The 23,549-nt window shown below is 37.4% G+C and overlaps 1 protein-coding gene across 9 annotated transcripts in view; it reads left to right on the forward strand.

The window, feature by feature from the left end:
- The window catches only part of GTF2I (general transcription factor IIi), a 64,289-nt gene extending 40,740 nt beyond the window's left edge, over positions 1–23,549 (forward strand). For 6 of the 9 annotated variants that reach the window (XM_068415974.1, XM_068415972.1, XM_068415977.1 and 3 more), the window contains 22 exons: positions 625–690; positions 3,673–3,856; positions 5,199–5,257; positions 5,549–5,620; positions 6,333–6,516; positions 6,844–6,902; positions 7,702–7,773; positions 8,272–8,455; positions 8,970–9,028; positions 9,772–9,855; positions 10,343–10,438; positions 10,998–11,063; positions 11,916–12,099; positions 12,699–12,751; positions 13,673–13,783; positions 14,493–14,576; positions 15,402–15,585; positions 16,720–16,748; positions 18,178–18,279; positions 19,612–19,650; positions 22,039–22,113; positions 22,468–23,549. In XM_068415974.1, coding sequence (XP_068272075.1) covers positions 625–690; positions 3,673–3,856; positions 5,199–5,257; positions 5,549–5,620; positions 6,333–6,516; positions 6,844–6,902; positions 7,702–7,773; positions 8,272–8,455; positions 8,970–9,028; positions 9,772–9,855; positions 10,343–10,438; positions 10,998–11,063; positions 11,916–12,099; positions 12,699–12,751; positions 13,673–13,783; positions 14,493–14,576; positions 15,402–15,585; positions 16,720–16,748; positions 18,178–18,279; positions 19,612–19,650; positions 22,039–22,097 — 2,030 coding nt within the window. In that variant the 3' untranslated portion in view covers positions 22,098–22,113; positions 22,468–23,549. The remainder of the gene's footprint in view (positions 1–624; positions 691–3,672; positions 3,857–5,198; positions 5,258–5,548; positions 5,621–6,332; positions 6,517–6,843; positions 6,903–7,701; positions 7,774–8,271; positions 8,456–8,969; positions 9,029–9,771; positions 9,856–10,342; positions 10,439–10,997; positions 11,064–11,915; positions 12,100–12,698; positions 12,752–13,672; positions 13,784–14,492; positions 14,577–15,401; positions 15,586–16,719; positions 16,749–18,177; positions 18,280–19,611; positions 19,651–22,038; positions 22,114–22,467) is intronic. The other 3 variants (XM_068415973.1, XM_068415978.1, XM_068415980.1) reach the window with 3 other exon arrangements.

The following is a 23,549-nucleotide window of genomic DNA, read 5'->3' on the forward strand; positions in this document are numbered from 1 at the left end:
TGTTTAATCCAGCTCTCCATGGAACACACGATTGGATTTGGATAACGTCTGTCTTGCAGCCTGTATCTTCTTTCAGACATAGGATTTATAGGGATGTTTTGCAACATCAAGACTTGGAGAAATACTGGATTAAGGTAGAGGATGGCACGATGCCTCCTGACCCAGATAGTTGTACAGATTTGTGCCAAAACAACTTCATGTACTCGCTGTAAGCTTTATCAAGCTTCACTAATTAAGCTTTTCAGCGCCCGGGTTTAGGTAACTGTCAACAGCGGCTGCAAACTGACTTTACCCGTGATGGCAGTGAGAGCTGCTGACCAAGCTGTCAAAGAGAAACCATTTTTGGAAGTTACTTTAGCCTGGTTTATGTTTTGTTTGTTTTTTTTAAAAAACTTGATTTAACATCTGTACAAGTTTTGGAGGTAATCTTAAACATTTTATTCTATCCTTTTTCTTTCTGAATACATCCATATATTTTTAAGGTACAGCCTATACTGTACTCCACAGGCAGCCGTATGCAAGTGAGCAGCAAAAGCACACTGCGTATTTCAGCGGTAACATAGATTTTACAAGAGATTCTCAGTTCTGTTTGTAGTCTGACATGTCCTCCTCTTTTCTTTGCAGAGAAATGGAATGCGCGAATTACAGACTTGAGAAAGCAAGTTGAAGAGCTGTTTGAAAAAAAATACGGTATGTGTTACACTCCTTTCCAAACAATTGCCTCCAGTCCTTTGACACCATAAATCACAGCTCTTTGGCATGCATCTTGTTGTTGGCTCAGGAGCACACCAGTACTGACAGCACCAAAAGGTTAAATATTAGAAGACTTAAAACTGGAGAAAGAAGCTTTTGTGATTAGCAGAGTAATTTCAAAATTGGGCGCCTGTGTTTGGCACCTAAGTGCGAAACTTGATTTTGTTTTTTAGTTGTGCTCAGTTTCCTGGAGCTCCAACGTGCTCATGTCTTGGGCACCCACATTTGAGAGAGCTGGCCTTTTTCCTGTAATTACCTTAAGTGAAATAATCTTTTTAAATGGCTCTGGGAGAGCTTACCGGTGATTGATTGTTCCTCTCTGATTATGATTGATTTGCAGTGAAGCAACAATTCTGTGTTAATGGTTCTTGGAGAGAAAAAGCAGCACACGTGTTAGACTTCAGAATTTGTCTCCAGGTGCTGCACCTAGACATATTTTGTGTCCACATATCACAGACTAAAATAGCATCAGCAAAAATTTCAAAATAAATGGTGGTGCTCCTCTGCTGTGGAAAGTGGAAGTGCTTTCAGAATGGACCTTGTGATTTGGAGTTATTACATGTTTTGGGTGTGACTATCATCTGACATTTAAACAGCCCACTGAAAGCAACTCACACCAAGTAAAAACAGTTCAGAACCTGATTTGCAGTATTTTAATTGCTCTAGGAAGGAGCATCATTCTTGGTGAATTGCTTTAATTTTGGTTTGGATATTTGCACATAGCCAGCCTAAAAATCTCCTGTGGAGTCTGTTGAATATGGAGCTATTCCTGACTTTCCATAGCAGGCCATATGGTATTAAATTATCCCCCTTTTCCCTCTGGATGACAACATTTCGTTGATTCACAAACCAATTCCATATCAGATTCCATCTATATGGGCATGCAATTTCCCGTTCACTGAAATGAATTATAGATGTCCAGAATTCCCAGACTGCTCCTCAGATTTGTTGGCTTCTGGAGCTCCAAAGTGTTTTAACAATGTCAGTCAGTGTCATCCATCACAACCGACATGTCTGAAAATACATTTATTTTTGTGTTTGGATGTAAACTAAATGGGATTACTTTTTATAGTGTAAATACAAGATAGTGGCTCACAAATACAGACTAATTTATAAAAATGAAACCTATATTCAATAGGATTTCTATGCAAAAATGTGTAAGGTTCCAAATCTAAGAAGCCTCACTGCAGACTGCGATGCTGACCGTGTTCTTAGGCTGTCTGAAGATATTTGCTAAAACATTTGCTGATTTAAGCGAAATAGAGACTCTCACTCATAAAAACTTACCTGTTGTTACTTACTTATTTAAACAAACAGGATTTTTGTTACTCTGAAGCTATTCTTACTTGAAGCTGTGTAGTGATGTAGATTTTGGTGACGTTCTTGATCTTTTTTTCTGCGGCTAACTGTGGTTCACAAACGCTTGTTTCCATCTGAAGCTCCTCTGCTGGGTTTGTTACGCTTTTCACCACTTGCCATAGCAGCCTCCAGGGCTGAGAATAATTTTTTACATTTCTCGGAAGAGGTATATGACTGCAGTAAAAATCTACTTTAATGAAGGACTGGCGTGATAAATGGAGCTCCTTTGACACAAGTTTGAATAGGTTTTCTTTAGTCTATTTGCTAAGAGTCATCTTCAGGTTCGTGACCCTCTCTGTACATATCTGTTTTTTGTGTCCAGTTTTGGGCATCTTATATTTGGCAGTTGAAACCAAGTCTAGCTGAAACACAGTTCTCACAGCTTTCTAAAATTTTGGTAGTTGGTTCTCATCAGAATATAAGACTAAGATACGTACAGTATTTTCAAAGCTTCCCTGGTTTGTGATAAACATGCCTAGAACTGTTCTTCTTCCAAGTGGCTGAAAGAGTATGTTATCCGAATGCATTTACAACCTAAATTTGGTTTATTGCTTTTAAGAACTTGTGAGTTAATGTGAGCATTTTGTATACACTGATGTCTGAACCACGAGCCGCTTTCACGTTACATTAAGTTGCTTAAAAAGGTGCCCTGAGTAGTTTTGCTTTCAGAAACCCTGCCACAACATCACTGTACTCTAATTTGGCCTTAGCTTGGCCTTTCTCTCCTCAAATAATTTTTTGCATCTAATTTCCATAGCAAAACAACAGAATGTACCAAACTATTTGCTGACCAGTCAGATGGTAATAGAGAATTCTTGTTGCATGGCCTACAAAATTAATGTGCCCTTGTGAGTATAAAGAAATCAGCCCTCTTAGTATTTGCAAACTGTCGTGCCATTCTCCAGTATTTGCCAGCCTGATAGATATATTGATATGATTACGGTCCTCAAACTTAAAGAAATACATTGGAGGTTGTTTTCCAGCTGTGGGTGAATCTGTTATTTGCTTTTCCTTTGCTTCAAAGATTTCATTAGTAGAGCCATGCTTTTTTCAACCGTGTTAGAAATGTATTGTTTATTTCACTATTCCTTGGATTTCTAAAATATGTCGAAGCTGTAATGCTTCAAGGCATTAATGACTCTTGTAACCCAATAGTAATAACAAATAATAATAATCAGAGCTAATGAACTGAAACATGCTTGGTTTATAATTAAGTCTAGATAATTTCATCTTTCAAATTGTGTTATTAAACAAAACCAAAATGCTGTGAAACTTCACTGTAACAGGTGCACTGTCTGTTATTAAATGTTTACAGATTGAAGGGAAAAGAGAAGAATCTGCATATGTATGCAGGTCTGCAGCTTGTTTACTGTGAATTAGAGTGATTTTGCTATAAAACAAAAACAAACCCCCACAAATATGAATGCTTGCATGTTTAAATGTGCAGAAGGGGTTATTGCCTGTCTGCTAATTGTAATGTTTTTCAGAGTGACATCAAACAGATCATCTGAGTAGAGCCACAAGCTAGTCTAGTGTTTTTATTCTCCTTTTTCCTTAAAGCTCAAGCTATAAAAGCAAAAGGTCCAGTGTCTATCCCATACCCACTCTTCCAGTCACATGTGGAAGATTTGTATGTGGAAGGGCTGCCAGAAGGAATTCCGTTCAGGCGGCCATCCACGTACGGCATTCCCCGTCTTGAGAGGATACTTCTAGCAAAGGAGCGGATCCGGTTTGTGATTAAAAAGTAAGGAATTCTGCATTTTTGTCCCTGTGTTACTCATTGTTTTCTGCTGGCTCCACCCTGCTTCATTTTATCTTCAAGAATTTCTAAAACTGATTTCTGCTGACACGTTCTTTTGCAGTACTGATGAGGAATTTTTTGTTCATGTTCACTCTGATAAATTCAGCCTATCAGATCACCAGAGCACCACAGTGGTGGCTGACATCTGGACACATCATCTCAATATTAGGCTTCTTATCATGGGCAGATTGCTTTGTAGTGTTTTAATCTCTGCGGCTGTAATACATGTTGAAAGCCATTGATTTGGGGATGTTTTATGCTATCTGAGGATCCTAGCAGAGCACTTTGAGATCCAGCACTACGTGTGTGACTGTGGCAGACCGATGCGCAGCTTTGGTAGCGGGTGGATATTTACCTTTTATAGCTTGGTGCAGCACTTGAGACAGATGTGATGTTTCACACCACAGATGGGCATTTACAGTTTAAATGAAGCTTCTGTGAGTAGCAGCTGACGTTTTACTATTGTTCAGTGGCATAGGGCCTAATCCAAGGGGTTTCGAAGTGGATAGGAACCTGCTGATCACAGTGGGTGGGCTCAGAGTTGGTGGTAGTGACAGCCCATGCCTCTGTGCATGCCGCCTTTAGCACGGATGCTGATTTCTCAAATTTCAGAGGTATTTAAATGTTCAGTTTCCGTCAACCTAACGCTTGCAGATAACCAGAGGAAGAAGTGTAGATCTACCTTTTGGCTCACTTAAAATCAGACACTATGTGTAGATTTTAACATTTATGCAATGCTGCCACCTGCTCTTCTCAAATTTGCCTTCGTTGTTGACAGTAATTAATTTATGCTGTTCATTGGTTTTGCAATGTGTAACCAGAGCAGCTCAAAAGCCAGCTCAGCTCTGTGAGAAATGTCAGAATTTTAAAATTTTTTTGTTGTTCTAATATGGATAAAATTAGATGTATTTGGGAAACAGAAATGTCTGCTTTGAGATTTTCATTTTTAAAGGTTAAATTTTCAGTTTGGATCTTTGTTTCTGATGAAGTGCATCTTAGATCTCAGAGATAATTTTAATGTAATCTGTATGTTACCATGAAATGTTGTGGCTCAGGTGGATATGGGTATTGGGCATGGAAAATGGTTTTGTCAGTAGGGTTCCAACCAGCTCTTATAATACTTTGATGTTAGTTAGAATTTAATATTGGGGATTGTGATGTCCCCTCTTAGTTTTTCTTTTTTCCCTGATCCTTCAGTGGTAACTTGAGGCTGTAACTGTAGGCTGTAACTTCTGATTTATCAAAGTGTATCTCACTGTTGAAGCATGTATCTTAAATCTTTTAGGCATGAGCTTTTGAATTCGACACGAGAAGATGTACCATTAGACAAACCAGTTGCAGGAGGTAGGTCTTCAAATGTATGAGTTGCACAAGTACAGTATGCTTTCCTATTTGTCAGTCTTAGTGGTGGCTACCATTTGCTTTTACTAATAACACATTGCAAATAATTCCTCTCGTTTTGAATTTTTAGTTAATTTTCTTAGTTCCAAGTTGAATCCTTACCTCTTCTGCATAGTATTTCCTGGGTTACCTGAAAATGCAGGATGGTTATGCCTGCTATAAACTGAGTGACTGAAAGTATAACCAAAATAATTAGGGAATGTTGTCTTTGTTCTGTGTCACTCTCAAATACAGTGAAAGAGGAGTGGTATGCCAGAATCACCAAACTGAGAAAGATGGTAGATCAACTCTTCTGTAAAAAGTTTGGTGAGTACAGTATTATTATTTTCTTTTCTTTTATGGCTTTGTATTTCTTGAAGGTTACTTTCATTATTTCCTTTGAATGTCTACATGAATGAGACCTTTGAGCAGTTTTTTCAAATATTTAAAATCCTGGCAGTTGAGTGAAAAAGAATGTGTTACTCTACTGCTTATACAATAAGGTAAATTCGTAGTTCAAAAAAAATCTATAAATCTTACATGCACAGCTCTTCTAATTGCTCTCAATTCCTTCCTATTTGTATTTTTTCTTCCTTTGATGGTGAATAAACCAACCATTTATTTATTTATATGCATTGCAGTACCATTAAAATTAGTATTGGAACGTTTCTGGGTGAATTTTTATGCTCTCTCCAATATAAAAAAAAAAATAGTCAACTTCATAAGAGCTAGAATAAAATGTTGCATGATGCTCTATAATAGATGAAAAACTTTGGATAAAACCACTGTATTATGCCACAGTGAGGAACCCAGTAATCTTCAGTCCAGCATTGTGACTGCCCATATCAGCACGATACAATATGATACATTTTTATGTTCTTGATGTGCTGAGACTTAGACTCTTGGTTTTAGGTATCCTGCATTGTCCCAGGTTCTAAGGTCATGGTTGTAACAGCCTGAAGATTGGGTAGCTTAGCTAGCTTTTAATAAAGGTTGGTGGCCAGACCGTCCAGTTACTGGATGTATTTTGTTCTAACAGCTGAGGCCTTGGGGAGCACTGAGCCAAAAGCTGTTCCATACCAGAAATTTGAGGCCCACCCTACTGACCTCTATGTTGAAGGGCTGCCAGAGAACATCCCCTTTAGGAGTCCCTCCTGGTACGGAATCCCTCGCCTTGAAAAAATAATTCAAGTGGGCAACAGAATAAAATTTGTGATCAAGAGGTAAGTGTTTGTTCTAATGCCTAAACATGTTGGGGTTTGGGTTTTTTTTAAGAAAGAGGCCAAACAAACACCCTTTGTGTAATCAAGCACTTGGTTTAATTAAGTCATGAAGCATTCGGTCTCTAGTTACCAAATAGGCAGATTAAATATTTTGCAAATACCCACTTTATAATGCAGTCCAGACAAGTCTTTCCAAGTATATGTGTGTCATTTTCACAAGCGTGAAACACATAACAGAAAAATCCAAACTTTTCAATTCATGTCATAATAAGTACTAGTATTTCATTTATGTCAAGAATGGACAGATTATTTGTTTTCTGGTTGCAGGCCGGAGCTGCTAACTGTCACTTCAACCGAAGTTATTCAACCCAGATCGAACACCCCAGGTAAGACAGGTGCTGTCTCCAAGTGGGAATGGAAGGTTTTGGTGGGGACACAAATTTGGGTCCCTGCAACATTTTTCAAGAGAAAGCTAAGAAGCTAGAAATAAACAAGGTCAGGTAATTTGTTAGTCAAAAATACGATTCAGAAACAAAATATTTCTGCATAGCTTCTTTCACGTGTGCTTTCCACAACTCTGAATGGTATTAGCTCAGTAGCAGTTAATTGTTCTTTGTGGGTTATGATGGAAACTAGTTAATTATGCTGTTTGTCAGAAAAGGAGTGCTTTTTATTGCTGCTAGTGTCCTTTGCTTTCTTCTCCACCTAAGCTACAAATTGTCTGCACTGGCTAGCACTCCTATAGTTGACTTTTATTTGTAATAGAGGACAAGACCGAAGATTATTTTTTTTTTATGCCAGTCAAAATGTTTAGCAAAGCACTCTTTCCTTTTTCATCTTCTCTTCTAAAGAGTGTTACTCTTATGCACTATGATTAATTCCAACTTTGTAAGAACCACTATAATAATTCCTTCCTGCATCTCAAGACTGTGAAGAACAAGTTCTCCCACTTGAGGCAATGTTTGAAATTTGTAGCTACATTTGAACAGATTTTCCATTATGTAGAGGGAATTACGTATATCGTTTAAGCTGCAATTAATAATCATTACTCATTGTGTGTCCTTGCCTACTCAGATGTGATTGTGTTGATAGTTTACAAGTTGTTGTGTCGAAAGAAATGTGTTCAAAGGTACCTCTTTATCTAGAACTGGGTAACACTGACATATATCCATTCCTGGTTTTCAGTCAAAGAAGATTGGAACATCAGGATCACAAAGCTAAGAAAGCAAGTAGAAGAGATATTTAATATGAAGTTTGGTAAGTTGTATGTTAAAAGAACTGGTTTATAACGCCACTGTGTTTTAAAACTCATCTGTAAAACAAGTTTTAAATTTTACTGTACTGAATTAAACATCAGAAACCTGCTAGGACAGATGGAAATCTTGACTCCTTTTACCTACTTTCTACTGACTCTTCCCTATAGCTGACATAAATGACTTTATAACAACATCCTAGGCCATAGTTTTTCCAGTTGTGTGACAGAGATGATATGTGCACAAAAAGCTTTTGGATTAAAAAAATTCTCAGAAGAAAATATTAGGCACTGCAGACTTCGATGTTATCTGTAACAAGATTGACAAAGTCCCCATTTGCAGTTATTCTACAGAAAATAATGGAAAATCTATTTAAATATTTCTCTTGAGTTTTTTAATTATCTCTGAGTAGCAGAGCTTCTGTAAGCCAAGCTTCTTAAAATCATTTGAGAGAAAATACCACCCATTTAAGTGTGTAAACTATCATTAAATCTATTTCCAGGCCAAGCTCTGGGGCTTTCAGAGGCAGTGAAAGTTCCCTATCCTGTATTTGAATCAAACCCTGAGTACTTGCACGTCGAAGGCTTGCCAGAAGGAATCCCCTTCCGGAGTCCCACATGGTTTGGAATTCCACGCCTTGAAAGAATTGTCCGTGGCAGTGGCAAAATCAAATTTGTTGTTAAAAAGTGGGTTTGTAATTCAGTTATTTTTGCTTCTGATTTTGGACTTGTTTGATTTTTCTTCCCAGAAACTTTAGGCTTTAAATGCTACCTAAATTCTGTTTCCATTAAACAGAAAGAACATTTTGCATGTATGTTTTATCTCATAAAAGGATATACCTTCCTTATTAAATTTATATAGATTTATAAATTGCGTGTTTCATGCATCAAGGATCTAGGGGGAAAAAGTCCTTGTACCTGAAAGCTTTTTTACTTCTTTTTTGGTTTTTTTTTTCTTCTTTTTATTTTTTTTTGCTTGAAATAAACCCAGAAGAAAATTATAGAGTAGAAAATGTAGCTCTATGGGTTTTTTTTTTTTCTGTGGTTATAGTAGATGGAGAGTCACCCATGCTTCTGGAAGAATTTTATTATAGAGAACTGCTGTTAGGTGTATTTGAACTCAGCTGAATTCCGAAAAACACTTTGCTGCATTTTTTCTTGCATGTATAGTTGATTGGATTGTATTCTGTTCAACTTTTAGGCCTGAGCTTGTCACTTCCTATTTGCCTCCAGGACTGGCTAGTAAAATAAACACTAAAGGTAAATAATTAAGTATTATTTGCTGCCATCAATTCATAATACTTGCTTTCTGCTCCCTTAGCAAACTGAGATACCTTTGTGATTGAAAAATATGGGTGTTGCAAACAAAAGGCATTACTTAAGATGACCTAGTATAGTAGCCTCTAAATCTGCTATTATTTGAAAAAGTTACTCAAAAAATAAATTTATCTACTTTTTTTTTTGCTTAAGACTTTTCCCATACAGAAAATGGAATTTACCCAATTTCTACAACTTTTATTTTGCTATTAATGGCGTAAAACATATTTCACAGAATCATAGAATGGTGATGACAGAATCACAGAATTTAACTTATAGCTGTGGACTGAAATAAATAACAATGAAGTTTCTTAAGAAAATAATAAAAAAGAAAGTCTTTTATGTTGTCTATTAAAAACTCACAAGTTAATAATTTTGTTATTTAGATAATAAAAAAGTACCAAAGCTGTTCCTCACACATAAAACAATGAAGTCTTCTGCTCTGAATTAGTGGAGTGAAAATTTAGGTGTGATACCTGCCTGGTTCAAGAGTACTAAACCTGCTTTTTGAGGCTGTGAGCATCACTGTATTGTTCAGACTTTACAAAGCAGACTGCACAAAGTACAGACACAAGTGATTCAATCTGTTGGAATTTTCAGAATACGGCTGGTTCTTTTCATTAGCTGTGCAGGGTATAGATTATAGAGGGTTTGTGCATTACACCTTGTATTGTATTCACTTCCAGCAATGAGTCAGAAGAGTTCAAAAAGGTCACGAAGTCCTGCAGGCAATTCAAAGGTTCCAGAGATTGAAGTTACTGTTGAAGAAGGTATGGAAGAAATATTATTAAATATTCTTCTAATGTTGTTCTATTCTTCTAATGTTTCCTTCTGTTCTTCTCAGTTTTCATAGCCCATGATTAACTTTTACATGCACCTGATATACCAAACTCAGTGTCATTTCAGGGCTCCAGATGCATTTCAATATAGAGACAGTTTTATTTTTTGTTTCTGAATAATACTGGATTCTGTGCAGGTGATGGTTATGTAAAATGTTGGAGTTTGACAGCTTGCTTGGGCCTTTTATTCCAAGCAGATGTGTGGGAACTGATGTAGTCCTCAGCAGATAAATGACAGATGTGAGCAATAGTATCAAATGCTTAAATACAACCCTAGAAGAACTTCTTAAGGGTTTTTTAATTCTACTCTTGATTCAGAAGTTAAGTTTTCTCTAGCAATGGAGTTTGATATGTTGTTCTTTTTGTATGACGGCTTGCTTCTGCTCTCTGCATGTAGGTATGTAATGTCTTTTTACAGGTCCTAATAAACCACAAACAACAGATGTTCGAACTAATTCTCAAACCAATGGGTCCAATATGAGTTTCAAGCCACGAGGAAGAGAGTTTTCTTTTGGTAAATATTGTGGGAATTAGCAGATAAGTAAATAATTACATGTGCAGCTACAAGTAAACTGGTTTAGGAGTTGCTGCTGATCACTGTCAGAAATAAAATGCTGAGCTAGATGGACATTTAATCTTACCCACTGAAGCTGAAACTGTGATAGAGTTTATAGTTCTCAAGAGAGAGGCATGCGTTTCAGGGCTGTGTCACTGAACATACGAAGAACTTTCTGCCTCTATTTTCTGTGCTGGTTCAGATGAGGAAATTTTATGCTGCCTGATACTGTAAATTTGGATCGCTCTTGGATTAATTTCAGTTTTCATTGCCCTGGCTTTCTCTAGGAGCAGTATCTTTCAAAGCTTTAGGAAAATGAGGATTGATGTGGATATAGGTTTAGACTGCAGCAAAATGTTTCAGTGCCATTTGCAGAATGAAAGCCATTTTGCGCATTTTACTGTCAGAGTAAATGGTTATCAAGCATAATAATTTATTAAACATTTATTAAAATATTCTTCAAGGACTGATTCATTGTCTGAATGTTGATTTAATTCTTCCAATTTCCTCCTGGCAGAGGCGTGGAATGCCAAAATTACTGACTTAAAGCAGAAAGTTGAAAATCTTTTTAATGAAAAATGTGGTAAGTTTCTCGATTCTTTTTTTACTGAGATGTCTTTGTTATGAACATGCAGTTAGACATATGAGAGAGATGTTCACACATTTATTCCAAAGGCCCTGCAATCCTTGTGTACTCTAGGCAACTTCTCATTTGAGTTCATTCTTGCATAGGTTGCTTGCAATTCTGTGTTACATTTTCACTAGTTATTTTATTTGGGTTTGGAAATGGAGAAGTTGTGGTTGGATTACTGCTTCTTTAATGACCCAGAGACATAGTGACTCCACATCCTGGCACATCTTTTTAAGCTTTCTTCACTCTGCTTATGAATGGGACTTTGTATGACTTCAGCCTCTGCATGACTTGATACGTTACGGGTGGTATCTGGAGAGATGTGCTCCATCATATCCCAGCGCTTCTTCTAGTGCAGGCTGTTTGGAAGCTAATGACTTTTGGAAGTAATGACTTCTCATTACTCTTCTGAGTGTGGTTTTTGGAACAAGAGCACTAATCTCACCTGCCCTTGGTGCTGTTCTCTAGCAGAGACAGAGACAGAATGCGTTACCTGTAACAAAGTGGAGTACAAATGGCATAGTGTTGTATGCAGACCAAGCCAGTGGCATGAGCTGTCTGCAAATGATTAATTTTCAACTGCAAATTATGATCAGATTTACTGCAACAGGATGAGTTATATTTGAGACTGTTAATTTTCTTCATGCCTACTCATAGCTGTCACAAAAAAAGGCAAAGCCTGCTGATTCCACCTAATCTAGTATGTATGTGCCAACTGTTATATATAGTTTATACCTGAGGTTTTCCTTTTTATATACACGTCAGTTATCTACCTGGCAACTTATTTGCTCTCTTGCATTTCAGGGGAAGCGCTGGGGCTGACCGAACCAGTGAAGGTGCCATTTGCATTGTTTGAATCTTTCCCGGAGGTTTTCTATGTGGAAGGACTACCCGAGGGGGTGCCGTTCCGCCGACCTTCTACTTTTGGAATTCCAAGACTAGAAAAGATCCTGAGAAACAAATCAAAGATAAAATTCATTATTAAAAAGTAAGACTGCCATACGTCTTTGATAATCCATTCTATGAGAATTGAAATGTAGACCAAAAAATGAAACTGTGTTGCCAAGTTGCTAAATTACTCTGTAAAATACACACTGGAATATTTTTAGTAGATGAGGAAACGATCAGAAAGTTCTTGTGGAGGTGGAGCAAGATATAGTAATCTCTTCTTGTTCTGAAAGACACTCATGACCTATTTTTGGAGGAAGAGCAAGTCCAGATTTCTTAGCCCATTTCAGTTATCCCATCACTGATTTAGTTCCTACTGCGTGGAGCGATTATGGGTTACTCATAAAACTTGCTGGCAGTGTACTAAGAGCTGAGAAGTGGAGATTCATATATTGGGGGTTGTAAGAATTTATTTTTTGTGTCTACAATAGGCTTAGATACCCATGTGCCAGTGTAGAAACAGTGGCAAGAGAAGTTGTGGAGCCTCTCAGCCGTTGCATTTATGGCTGTCTGGCTGAGAGGAATATAGCATTTATGATAACAGTTTCTGTCTTTAATGAATTAATATTAGAAAATTGCATTTTCTTTAATGTTGATGAATGTACTTTTATTATTCAATAATGTTCAATCTGTTTGCAGGCCTGAGATGTTTGAGGCAGCTGTTAAGGAAAGTTCTGCTAGAAGTCCCCAAAGTAAGTCTTGCAACTGCTTAACGTTCTAGATAATGGTCACTTTCAAGCATTAAATACAGATCAGGAGAGCTGCATGGTGTTAACAAATCCCCGAAAGATTCATTCTAGCTTGATGTTGGTTGGTTTGTTTACTTGTTTGTTTTTAAGATGAGAAAAGCACTTGCCATTTCCGGTTTAAATATAGCTTTAGCAAGGGAGTGTTCATTTTTTTTTAAGTTATTCACAATAATCATGCCTCTAATATATTCTTCACTACCTTTATCAAAATGTGACAAGTAATGTGTGATTCACAGAAGTAATTCAAGTCTAGAGATAAATTATTTTCTCCTAATACTTAGGTCATGTAAATGACAAGTGCTGCACAGACAGGAGGGCAGATAGCCAGTAGGAAATTGTGTCAGGCAGGTCATGGATTAACTGTCTTGAGTCATATTATTATCTGTAACTATGGGCTGACAAAACTCTGCTGAAGTTGAACTATGCTAGTTGTGCCACCGGACAGTGTGGCTCACAAATATAACTAAGGGATTTCTTTTGTGAGTGTAGGCAGTGAACACATGGATCAGTAGGTGTTACTGAATTAACTGCAAGTGCTATGATTTTTCTGTTAATAAAAATACTAAAATACATGCTCCACATACTCTTTTTTCCCTTTTCTTAATAATATTTTTAGAAAACCAGCTAGGTAAAGGTTAACATTATCTTTAATCTAGCTCTTTCTCTTCTTGGTTGGGAAAGACAGAGTAGTGTGTACCTTCAATAAGCATGTCTCCTTGGAAGCTGCTCCCATTTTAAAAATGGAACTGGGTATGCTTTGAAAACGTTGCAAATATCTGTTATTTTGCAATATTTTCTTTATATATGACATTCAAGATTTTGAGTTCTCTACAAATGTTTTTAAATTCATTATCTTACTTTTAGGAAAAAATAATTCATCTAATATAGCTAATACAGCAAGCACCACAACAAACACAGTGGTGAACACCGCTGCAGGTGTAGAAGATCTTAACATCATTCAAGTAACTATACCGGGTGTGTATGCTGTCTGGTTTCACATCATACTATTTGTGCTCATATTCTTCATGACATCTGTTTAGTCTCATTAAGTTTTTTCTACAGTCAAGCTGGTTCACTGAAATACAAGTACAGTCAATAATGAGCATAAATTAGCATTCTGGTTTTGCTGAGATATTAAATATTTTCCAACACTCATGAAATATCTATTTGGTGACATCTCTACAATATTCTTGGTCCAGCCCCTAGTTAAGAAGTATCCACATTTTTCCCTTTTTTCTCATGCAATAAATTAAATATTGATTTGCAGTTTTCATGGCAACTTCAAGAGATCAGTATTTAGACTGAATTGAATAACTGTGACTGAACTACTTTGTCTTACCACTGATTGCATGGTCACTTTGCTTTTACCTTTCCCCACCATTATATGTACTGTATGAAAATAAAATGTAATTCGTGGTTTTAGATTAAGTTTACAAAAACATCTCTAGACAGTAAATCTAATGTTGTTATGTAAATACTTTGAAGCTTCTCACAGATTTCTAAAGAACCATTTATTTTTGTGTATTTCTACAATTCTGTGTTACTGCTAGAACTAGGAACAGAGGCAGCGCCTGTTTTGAAGCACTCGGGTGTACCTGCTTTGAGTAAACATGCAATGCTAAACAAGCTTCAGGGGGAAAAAAAATCTGCATAATTCTGATGCTATTCTAACGATTTCTTCCAGATGATGAAAGTGAGCGGCTGTCAAAAGTAGAAAAGGCCAGACAACTGAGAGAGCAAGTAAATGATCTTTTTAGCCGGAAATTTGGTAATTGCTTCTTACTCCCCATTTTTACATAGGTGTGAATGCAATTAATGTTCATATTGAAGTTACTGAATCATCACAGTGGATGATATATATGATCATTAAAATGAACAAATTTGGGAATTGTATATGAATGTTGTGCTTTGACTTCAAAAAGAATCTTTTATAAGTGATGTAGGTTGTTTGGTGTTCTAAACAAAAAATCCCAAGAGTATAGATTGCTTTATGTTCCCACCCCCCCCACCTTCCTGTTTCTTTCTGTGTAATCGTGGATGAAATATTTATTTTGCCAGCAATCCATGGATTCTTCTTAGGGCTTCATAGTCCTGACTGCTAAATACTTGGGACTAGAGTAATTTTAAAAATGCAACTTAACCTTTTTGCTGGGTATAGTTTGTTTTTTTCACTTTGTATTTGCATTGTACAGCAATAATAGCCTGAGGTTTTTTTATCTGAAATTCCTTCACTAGTGCTGTGTTGAATTGCTTTTCATGGCATTGCAGGAAACACTTTGTTTTCCTTCATGTAGCTATTTCCTTAGATATCCTGTTCTATACCTTTTTTGAGTAAAAACAGAATCTAGGCTCTTTATATGGTACACTGTCAGAGTCGAGTTGTAACTAATACTCTCGTAGTGATGTTCATGAGTGTAATCCAAAACATCTATTTCTAACACTGTAATGGTTCCCCTGTCAAGTGCATTTTCATAGTTTCAGATCTGATGGAAAGGTCGGCTTTGCATTTAGTTTCTTAATTGTCTGAGGACTTTTTCTTCAATGTAACCATAAATATGTAGACTTGAAAACCAACATGACCTCTCTCACCTAGGTGAAGCCGTTGGTATGAATTTTCCTGTGAAAGTCCCGTACAGAAAAATCACTATCAACCCTGGCTGTGTGGTGGTGGATGGGATGCCTCCCGGCGTGGTGTTCAAAGCTCCCAGTTATCTGGAGATCAGCTCAATGAGGAAGATCTTGGAATCAGCAGAGTTTATCAAATTTACTGTCGTCCGGTATGTAGCTGCTGTTGATTAGGCTGTACAGATGTTGTGAGGACAGCCCTGTAGCTTGAATAAATTGAGGTTCGAAAGAATAGAAGTTGCAGTACATCTTTAAATAGCAGAAGATGTTGGCTTTTTTGGAAACAATATGTCAAGTCAAATGAAGCTCAGATGTTCATAGCATGAACGAAGACGGTAACTCTTTGGAGGACATGTCCAATTTAGTATGACAAAGGGCATATTATTAATACTGCATATTACAGCAAGCTGTCTTTTGAGTTGAAATCTATTCATGTTATATAACAGTCCTGAAGTGTTGTGGGCCTCGCTCTCCCATTTATCAGATCAAGCTGTGAGACGGGTCCAGAGCTTGTTGGCTCTTGACAGTAAATAATATGTTTGTAGTAGTGTTAATATTAATATTTAAATATTTCAGTTGTGTTCAAATTCCTGAGTTAAGGTAAGCTCTTTGATAAATGTTTTGGTTTTTTTTTCCTGCAAAATGAGTTTATCTACAATATTTAAAAATACAATATTGTCCAATTACAATATAAGCGAATTTTATTTGTATGTGTATATTTGCGTAGCTGTATACACACACATGAATACAAAGTGTATTTATATGCATGAAGCAGAATAGATGAAACTTTGGAATCATACTCAGAAGGAGTTCAGGAATTGAAAATAAAAATTTACCGGTTTATGTAACTCTTTGAATCATAGACTGCTTCACAGGAGTCTGAAAGTTTCAATTTATCTTTGGATAGAGAGAAGTTTCTTAAATATATTTTACTAAGGGGTCTGAATTCTCGACCCCTAATCATGAAGACTTCTAACTGAAAGGACTTTTGCTTGATACATTTTATTTAATTGAGCTCTGCAGAAGAGATGACTGGGTTGTTAATTAGCTGTGCCTGAGGGGGAAGGGTTTAGATCTTTCTGCGTATGTTACTGTTCAAAATGCTCGTGAACAAACCACGGCGCCCAAGAGCTGCTATGACGGTTCCTTCTGTTTTCTTTGACTTTCTGTTCATTTTTTAGCATGATCTCTGTCACAAACCATTAGGTGAGGCTGCCTGGGGCGGGAGACCTCATGCAGGATATTTTAGAATCAGTAATTTTTTTTTTTTTTTTTTTTTTTTACAGACCATTTCCAGGACTTGTGATTAACAATCGTAAGTATTTATGAAACACTGATGGCAAATGTATTTTTGTAACTTACCGAGATTCGTTTTCTATATTTTGGCTTAGTGGCAAAGGCTCCACAGTGGCTACGTTCTATGTATGACTCTCTTGTCTGTGTCTGTCTCATTAAAATCTCCTGACTAAACATGCACGTGCAATTAAATTGAGAGCAGTGTGATAAATTAACAGAACAGTATAAGATCAGCATTAACTTTGATATGAAAATGCAAGATACTGATTTTGTATTTTTCAGCTGCAGAGTCCCAAAGAGATTTAGGACCTGACTGAGCAACAGGCTTACATGGGAGTGCCTACATTTTAGTTTGGATCCATCGCAGTAGCAGTTAGTAAGCAAGAACGTTCCAGTAACTGCACAGCCATATTCTAGTGAAAAATTCTGCATTCTGCTGAAACTGTAACAGTTTAGAGAGGCAGAGTGTAATTACCTGAAGTGCCGTGGCCAGTTTGGCCATGTTAATGAAATCGTTTCGGGGGCAAAAAAAAAGTCTTAGTATTTTCAGTTGCCTAAAATAATTGTGACCTGTTTTTTTAGATCTTATATAAGACAAAAAACCCTCCAAAACCCTGTCATTAGTGTCCCTTGTGTCATGTTCTTTCTGAGCCAATGTCAGATTAGAAATTCAGAGGCCAGATTAACCTGCTGTCGTTAGTTTGGCCCTACCCAACCTGAGCCTTAGCGACCCAGTGTTCGATCATTTGCATCCAGCCACCAGTATATTCCAGCTAACACGCTGAGGTCTATGAACTGCAAGTATGGAGTGTTCTCAGGAAGATATTAGAGCTAGTAACTCACACTGACCAGCTCACCAGTCCTAGGCACACCTTCTTAGGTGGGAAAGAGATCCCTTTGTAAGAGGGAACCTTCCAGGCAGATAAATGTTTAATAGCATTTCCAGAGAATAGAATTAGAAATGGAAGAATCTGTTAAACTGTTGTCCATCCAGCATAACTTTCAGTGTGTGTGGGACTGAGGCTGGCTAATATACTGAATGAAAACAACATAGATATCTAGTCATCTCCCATCACTGCAGGATCAGATTGGTCATTGAACATGTGATTTTTATGCAGTATATGTCCATTAATGATGATCAAAGTTATCTAATATTGATAGATACTGAGGTGAATGATTGAGCCTACTGCTTAATGTAGGTATGATGCTTTATTCTTGTTCTGAAGAATGTGTGAGAACTTGCAAGGCGATTTTTGGTGCTTGCAGGCAAGAGACGGAATGTTTATTCTGTAATAAAAAATATTGAACTTCAGCTCAATCACAAGTGTTAGTAACCTGTTCATGCGACAAGTTTCAGGATTTGCAGATTCAAGAAGTAAGATTGCCCTTGTGTTACATGTGGGACCATTTTCATTGTGAAGTTAAACAGTGATCATGTCTAATCTTAGAGCTGATGGAAAAAGCTGAAGCAGAAGCACCACCAACAGCACCAGCAGCAGCACCAGTACTACCAGGTGATGCAGAGTGTGACGCCTGTCCTTGCAGAAGGGGTAGGGTGTGGAGTTCTCGATCTTACTGACAGATAATATTAGTAGTCATGTCCTGGGTATGCTCTGCTCATGATGAGCCACTTTATTTTGACAGATGGTGTGTGATGGTGACTTTTTATAGCTGTTAAATATTAATAAATTAATAGGAAGAGCCATTGCTTCCTTCAAGCTGTGTCATTGGCATGTTCCTTGATTTGATTTTTGCAGATGATGAGTGAGCTGAAAAGAAGAATTAGTAGGGGCAATATATGAAGCCAATTCAGTATCCATTTATTGATGTCTGCTCAACTCAAAGTATGTGTGTGTCTGCGCCAGATAGATGTTCAGCCAAGTTAGGTTTGCCTGTGTAACATATAAGGACCTAGAACGGGGTCTTCATGGAGCTTCTACCCACTGCACAGCTCTGTAACCCATGCTAGACTGTGTCTAGACTGCACCACACATCTATTGTAATCTGAATGGAGAACTTCGCTTTATGCTATGAGTAGCTAAAGTAAATGTAGTTGAGCAACTTCCTTCTGACCCAATAGAGTTTCTAAATGTTCACAGACCTTTTAAAAATGTGTATCCCAAGTTGGTGTAGTGTGGGAAGGACTTTTGCAATTGACTGAGTAAACTGTTACTCAAAGAAACTAGGAAACTAAGGGAAAACATTCGATAAACATTTTAAGAGGCACTTATATGATAGGCATAATGATAAAGGAAACTACTGGCTCCTCTGTTCGCGTGGGAAGGGAGAGAAACAGCTGTTGATGGTCAGTGACCTTACCTTAGTCAATCTGTCCTTAACTTTAAAAGGTTAAATGGCTTTCCCAGCACCTGTCCATCTATAATCCATCAGCATAGATAACAAAAATCATTATGGAAATGAAACATAACTTTTGCCCTCTATTCTGCACCTTCCCACTCTCCCCCAAAATACACATGCTCGCCATTGATGGCAATACTAACCAGAAGTGGTGACTTCTTTTTAAAATACGTTTTATATTTAATTGTTTTCAGTAAAGCTGGTTCAAACTTGGTATATTCTGTGCAAGTGCACGTTATGTTCTCCTAGGACTTGGTGATATGTCTCCATAGTGAACTATACTGGGAAGGGAAAGTGTTAGGTAGTGTAACGTAATAAATGTTTGGGTATTTTTTATATTTTGCTGCAGACTATAGAAAGTTACACACATTTATCTCAGACAAAGATATTTGAGTCTGATCATAAGAGGAAAAAATGAGGTGCTTTTTTTTGGGGAAAATGTAATTTCCCTAATTGTTCTAAGATACTTATCTGATTCATATTATTGAAACCATATTCATTTGACTATATTTTTTTCATTTAAGAGCCAGCTGAACCAAGCCGAATAGGAGTATCTGTAGGAGGTAAGTGTTTGTCTTCAGTTATTATCAACAAATACTTTTAAGTCATTTTGAACAAAGTTGCATCCTTTTTTTAAAGGAGGCAGGTCAATCCAAACAAAAAAAAGGGGCTTTTATTGGTTCCCAGAAAATTTTTTCGTCTCTATTAATATGCTGCATCATATGAAAATACTCTGCAGCAAAAGTTGTTGTTCAAATAATTTTACAAAGGAGTTTTATGAATTGTTGTTTTTGGTTGGTGAGTCATGACTATATATAGGCTTTGAGCGATTGCTCATATCCTGAGCGAAGCATCTAGTTATTCAACGCAGTAGTTTCCACAATTTATGCAAGTGAATGATTGCCATCATCAGGAAATTTGAATGCCATATTGGCCTGAATATACTGTGAGGGTGTGTTGCGGAGGGCGAATGGTGGTGTTCTCCCACAACCTAAGCTCTGAAAAACATCCAGCTTTCCTGTTGTCCAAGAGTATACTTGAGTTGTATCTTTTTCAGATGTTGAGGTATGTGAGACCAGGGTGGCTGTAGGTCTTCTACCCGCCCTGTACTTTTGCATATGGTCTTGAAGCATTAGGAATACTGAATTGACCTGAGAAATAGGATGCTGGTGTCTGCTCTGTGCTCTGGTCCTGCAAATGATGCCTCTGCTATAGCCCCAGCTTGTCAGCATGGCCCTGTACAGCTGTGGCTGCCTCTGGCGTGGCTGGTGTAGAGGATCTGAGGCGCTGTGACAGTTGGGGGTGCTGACTTCGTGACAGGTAGTCCTGAGAGGGGCTCTGATGTGTTGGTAGCAGCTTGACAGCGACGTAGCCAGCAACTCTGGGATGGAGGCTGCTGTGCATCAGCCCTTGTCATCTTAAAACGCTCAGCTTGAGTTCGTTCCCTAATGCTGCTTAGATTCCCCCAGGAGAGAAAGCAGCAAATCTCAACAAACATTCCCATTCTTCTGTACCCTTTTCCAGTCTCCATTGCTTCAGTTTCCCTTGTTTATGATACCTAAACAGTGTGGGATCGCTGAAATTGTTAGATGATGGAGGAGAGAGACCGTTGTTTCTGAATACCTTTATGTGGAGGAAATCTAGCTATGGGCCTTCAAAGTGATGGTTTTGAAGAAGTAGACAAATGTGTGTTTAAATTTTTCATCCAGAATTCTATTCAGACCCAGTTACCAGAGGAATGATCTTGAGAAAAGGCATGCAATTGCTAAAGAACTCAAGATCACTTCAGAACTAGGCTGGAAGGAATGAAATGATCATCTGGTGAAATGGCTTGGCTTTGTAGTGATGAATCAGCCTAGCCCCAAACCTTCCAAACAACTTCAGTGAAAAAACAATTTCCTTCCAACATCATGTTCTTTGTTTATAAAAAGAACAAAATCGGACTCCGTGTCATATAGGTAGCACTGTACAGGCACGAGACTTCTTTGATTTACCTCCAAGTGAGCCTGTGAACAAGAAAAAGCAAAGATTTTGTAATGAAGTCTCCTGGAAATGAAAAAAAATTGTATCAAAAGATGATGAATACTTTAGCCAACAAGATAAAATTTCTTTATCTCTTTTTTTTAAGCATAATCATAATGCCTTTCTATGTGATACTGTGCATTGAAGAAGAAAAATCAGCTAGGGTCAAAATTTGTTTTGGACAGATTGAAATATAATAATGCAAAAGCCGGTATCAAGTTGAGAAGAGCAGCAGGAAAAGAAAATACGAAAAACAGTGAGTGCTGCGAAGGCAAGGGTTTGTGCAATGAATGTTAATTTAATAACTAACCCAGAAGGCAAGACTTGAGCACAAGTAGGTTCAGACGTTGTTAGCTGGCTTTGGAAGAGAGTGTCTTAAAAAATGTGAAGCAGTGGTCATGCCTGAGGTATTTGAAGTCACAGGCTACAGACTTACCTGTGAGGGTTTGAAAAGCTTCACCCCGCGTTGTGTATCTGATGAGGTGGATGGAGGAAGGAATGGCGCTGGGGATTGACAAAGAGGAGGGCAAAGGACTGAAGAGTGCACACCAAAACAGTGACATACGTGACATTTTTTCACTAGTTGTATGTTGTTTCCTTTTTGGATTAAGTTCATTTCTTGCCCAGTGAGTATTTCGGCTACATAAAAAGCATTTTAAAGTTGCATACACTTCTAATATCAATTTCTATTTCTGCTCTTTAAAAAAATAGAGTTCTCTAAGATCCCAGGCTGCTTTACATTGAAGTGAATGTGGTAATTTCCGCAGAATTAGATTTTTGTGAATACGTTTTTATTTACCATTAATAGTTTAAAATGAAAAATGAATGCTTTTCATATTTCCGTAATTTTTTACTTAAGTACACCACCACCAACAAAACTGGTTGAGAAGTTTCCTCTTTTTCTTCATCTATTACTGCTTTTTCCACAGATACTACAGAAATAGAAGAAAATCCTCAAATAAAGCAAGAACCAGACCCAACGTGGTAGACCTCATCAATACTGGGTAAGAGAATTTAGTGCTTCTTGAAGTCAACGCCTGTCAAGGAATAACACGTTTATATTTTGGGGTGGGAAGAAGAGGACTGAGATACAGGACAATTTGGTGCTGTGGTGGTCTGGATTTTTGAATGCCTTAGGCCATTCACTGAATTTATACTAAAGCAAATATTTGATCTAAATTCTTACAGAGACCACTCAAGCACACATTTAATCTCATATTTATTGAGAGCAATATTCAGCTTCTGCATGCTTTCTGAATCTAGGCCTAAAGAACTCGAAAAGGTAACGCAAACTGCTCGTATTTGTGATAAGATACAGAGCTGCAATGAAACTAACTCGCTTTTGTAATTTTTCTTAGCTAGTCAGAAGCTTCCAGTTCTGAGAAGAGCCTGCTGGGACTGTCTTGAGCTGTGTAATATAACTGTATAAGAGAAGTACCTTCTATACAAACCCTTTTTGTACTTTTAGATAGAAATGTCTACTTTTTCAGCAGTTCTGTGAATTGACTTAAAGCGAAGAATGACTTTAGATTTGGAATGGCTGGTTTTACTTTGGAATATATTATAAGGACTAAAATCAATGCAGCAATGCTGGGGAGATGACAAGGATTAAAATCAACAGGGACTTAACAGAGGCTGTCTACATTTCCCAGTAAAGCTGAATTTCACTGTACCTGAATGCATCTCAGCTTTTGTAATGAAGAAAAATTCCTGCAATTAGTTCAGTTCGTTAGTTTTACTTTGGGGGGGAAAAACAATCATTCATATTTGGTTCTTACTCCTTTAATGGCTGATTGGACAATAGTGTTTGATCTAATTTTTCCTATGATATCTATCACAATTCATATGTTTTTCATAAATAAAAGATAAACTGGTTCACTTGACCGTTAGTACGCATTAATGAGATGGACTGTGAAATGGTCAGTATTTCAGTGTGTGGATTAGGAACCAATTTAAATTAAACCCTGTTATAGTTTGTTCCATTAATTCAAAGCAGTAAGTGCATGTTTTATCAGAATATCACATGGTTTATATGTGATGGGTCTGGTCTTGCAGTCCTAACATAGGCAAAAGTCGCATGGACCTCTGAGAGCGCTTTTCTCCTGAAGGCCGTGGGGAAGTGCCCTTCTGTTCGTCTAGAACTAGTTATGGAACGTATGCTACGAGCTGCTGTAAGCCCTACTATGTCAAAAGTTAAGTCCTCTATAGTCCTGGTTACGCCCCGCATTATGTAAGAGACTCATGTATGCATTTTTTTTTTTTAAGTTTCACAAACAAGAAGTGATGTAAAGTTCTGGCTATATGATAATCTCTATAGACAAGATACAGATTATTGTAAAGGTTTCTCTTTAACTGGCATGAGTTTGGGATGACTGCATTAAGCACAAATGGTAAACCTTATTCCCAGATTAAGAAATAAAGACCTTTCTGGTGGTTTTCA

This window comes from Nyctibius grandis, chromosome 18, assembly GCF_013368605.1.
Source record: "Nyctibius grandis isolate bNycGra1 chromosome 18, bNycGra1.pri, whole genome shotgun sequence".
Taxonomy (NCBI): domain Eukaryota; kingdom Metazoa; phylum Chordata; class Aves; order Nyctibiiformes; family Nyctibiidae; genus Nyctibius; species Nyctibius grandis.